We start from the raw sequence: 2,975 nt of genomic DNA, 5'->3' as shown, positions 1-2,975 counted from the left end.
ATATGATTGGTCAGAGTTTTCACAGAATATAATGAGAATGGAATAATGATGAGTTTCTATGCCTGGTGGATCTCTCTAACATTTTAGAGTGCCATTACCTTATTAATAGCATTTTAACCTAAACAAAAAAATGTGTAAAAATGTAACAAAGGTAAGGGTAGCTTTAATTAGATAGACACCTAAATCACTGCTATTTTGACCCTACCTGCAAACCCTTAAGTGTCTCTATTCTGTTTTTCATAGCTATGGCTGAAAGTCTTATCCAAGTAGAAATATAATAACTGATATAATGATTGATATATATAATAAAGTAAGCTGTAAATCTTGAAAGCAAACCACTGCTTAAATTAAACCCCTAAACTAATCTCCACTGTTTCCACACAAACAAACATCCAACATGTGAGCAGATGTTTTACCACCCACATCTGTATCTAACAGATGTCCGTCATGTGTTGTAGTAGTAGTCATGTCTATAAAACCATGTGGCTGACAAGGTTTAAACAGCCGTACCTCTGCTGGTGATGCTCTCCTGGTTGACCTCACTGAGGTGAGCGACGCTGCCCTGGTTGGAGCCAGCTCCCATACTCTCACCATCCATCGAGTTCCAGCCGAACAGAGTCGCCTCCGAGATCGCAAACTGCTGCATGATGCCTGGCGGGGTGAATGAGATGTTAGCAGATGTAGCATGAAATAATAATAGTAGTAATAGGAGGATCCCTTTACCCTCCTGTTGTCCTCCCGGGTCAAATGACGCCTTCTCTTTTGACTGTTCCTTCTTTCCTTCCTTCCTTCCTTCCTTCTTTCCTTAATTTTTACTTCATTCTTCCCCTCCTTCCCTCTTTCTTTACTCCATTCCTCCCTCTCTCCCTTCCTTCCTTCCGCCCTCCCTCCTTACTCTCTTCCTTCTTTCCTCCCTCCCTTCCTTCCTTCCTTCCTTCCTTCCTCATTCCTTCCTTCCTTCCTCATTCCTTCCTTCCTTCTTTCCTCCCTTACTCCTTTCCTTCCTTCCTTCCTCCCTCCTTACTCCTTTACTTCCTTCCTCTTTTCCTTCCACCCTCCGTCCTTACTCCTTTCCTTCCTTCCTTCCTTCCTTCCTTCCTCCCTCCTTACTCCTTTACTTCCTTCCTCTTTTCCTTCCACCCTCCCTCCTTACTCCTTTCCTTCCTTCCTTCCTTGTTCCCTTCCTTCCTTCCTTCTTTCCTCCCTTACTCCTTTCCTTCCTTCCTTCCTTTCTTCCTTCCTCCTCCCTTCCACCTGTCCTTCCTTGACCTGAGGACAACAGGAGGGTTAAAGGCGCAGTGTGTAGAATTTAGTATATTTTAATTATTAGTTCTTTATATCTACATATGGAGAGGATCCTTTATGATGGAGCTTGCTATGTTGCACCGCCATGTGTCTACAGTAGCCCAGAATGGACAAACCAAACACTGGCTCTAAAGAAACATTTCACATTGATTATAATCTGCAACCTCACTGCTAAATACCACTGAATCCTACACACTGGTCCTTTAACTCACTGAAACACACAGCAAATTAAACAAATCCCAATCCCAGCTTTATTAACACATACAGAAGTTAATTAGTAATAATACAAAAAACCCAAAAGAGGGAACAATAGTCATTAACATGGCCGAACAGGAGAAGAATACAGAGTGTTTACTCCAAGTGGGAAATCTGCAAATGTTTTACACAAATAAATGAGTGTAAATAACTGTCAGAAAATATGTATTTCATTTTGCTCCATGTAGCAGATGGGTCAGACCCAATTAGATTCTCCAAACTCAAGAAAAAACATACAAGGGCAAGTCTTTGCTTTGGGACACCCCTTTCCTTCCTCCCCCCTACCTTCATCCCTTCCTTCTTTCCTCTGTCCTTTCTTCCTTCCTCCCTTTCTCCTTCCTTCCTTTCCTTCCTCCTTCTTTCCTTCCTTCCTTCCTCCCTCCCTCCTTCTCTCTTTCTTTCCTCCCCCTTACCTTCCTCCCTTCCTTCTTTCCTCTGTCCTAATTTTCCTTCCTTCCTCCCTTCCTCTTTTCCTTTCTCACTCACTCCTTCCTTCTTTCCTCCCTCCCTCCTACCTTCCTTCCTCCTTTTCTTTTCTCCCTCCCTCCCTCCCTCCTCCCTTCCTTCCTCTCTACTTTCCTTCCTTCCTTTCCTTTCCTCCCTTCCTTCCTCTCTACTTTCCTTCCTCCCTCCTTTCCTTCCTTCTTCCATCCTCCTTTCCTTCCTTCTTCCTCCCTCCCTCCTTTCCTTCCTTCTTCCTCCCTCCCTTCCTTCCTTGACACAAGGACAACAGGAGGGTTAAACACATTTAACCATATGTTGTAAATGTATACTTGACTGTGTAGCACCTGTACCTTCAGTACCCAGATGTAAACTCACCTGCAGCGAAGCGAGCCTCCTTCTCGCCATCACTAAGGTCGCTGTAAGCGTCATTCTCCAACCTCCTCTCCTTTTCCCTCTGCAGGTTGGAGTGTCCGGTGGCCCCCATCGGCCCCGCAGTGGGTTTCCCCCAGCTCTGCCACTCAATCATGTGAGCGACTCGACCCTGGGCCATGGCAGTGGGCTTGGTCACCTTATCCTTCATGGAACGACTCACACCTACAACAGGTATGGGAGGAGCAGGAGTGGGACGGGAGGGGTTGGCCGACCAGCAGCAGCACACACACACACACACACACACACACACACACAGACACACACAAACACTGTCACTGTCTGGACTTTGTCGTTGATCAAACCTCCAGTTGAGGCTCAAGAGGGGAAGAAGGGTGCTAATGAGGAAGTTTGAAAATGTTGTGGGGAAACTAGATGATGTTTATGTGTTGGTGACTGAATATGAGAATATAACATCAACCTTACAGCTACTTTGCATTACTAATGTATACAAATACATTAAGTCGTCTGTGGAGAATCTGCACATTAACCTTTGTGTCGTCCTCCCGGGTCAAATTGACCCCGTATGTTTTGACTGTTCC

General features: G+C 45.0%; 1 protein-coding gene across 1 annotated transcript in view; it reads right to left on the bottom strand.

Moving 5' to 3' along the window:
* The window catches only part of LOC133996933 (uncharacterized), a 10,769-nt gene extending 8,171 nt beyond the window's left edge, over positions 1-2,598 (bottom strand). The window contains exons 1-2 of the mRNA XM_062436441.1: positions 2,380-2,598; positions 503-651 (exon numbers count right to left, since the gene is read on the bottom strand). Coding sequence (XP_062292425.1) covers positions 503-651; positions 2,380-2,584 — 354 coding nt within the window. The 5' untranslated portion in view covers positions 2,585-2,598. The remainder of the gene's footprint in view (positions 1-502; positions 652-2,379) is intronic.
* Between the last annotated feature and the right edge of the window lie 377 nt (positions 2,599-2,975).

The sequence above is a fragment of the Scomber scombrus genome, chromosome 16, assembly GCF_963691925.1.
Source record: "Scomber scombrus chromosome 16, fScoSco1.1, whole genome shotgun sequence".
Taxonomy (NCBI): Eukaryota; Metazoa; Chordata; class Actinopteri; order Scombriformes; family Scombridae; genus Scomber; species Scomber scombrus.
Note: the sequence above shows the minus strand (reverse complement) of the source record. Positions and strands in the feature narration are given on the sequence as shown.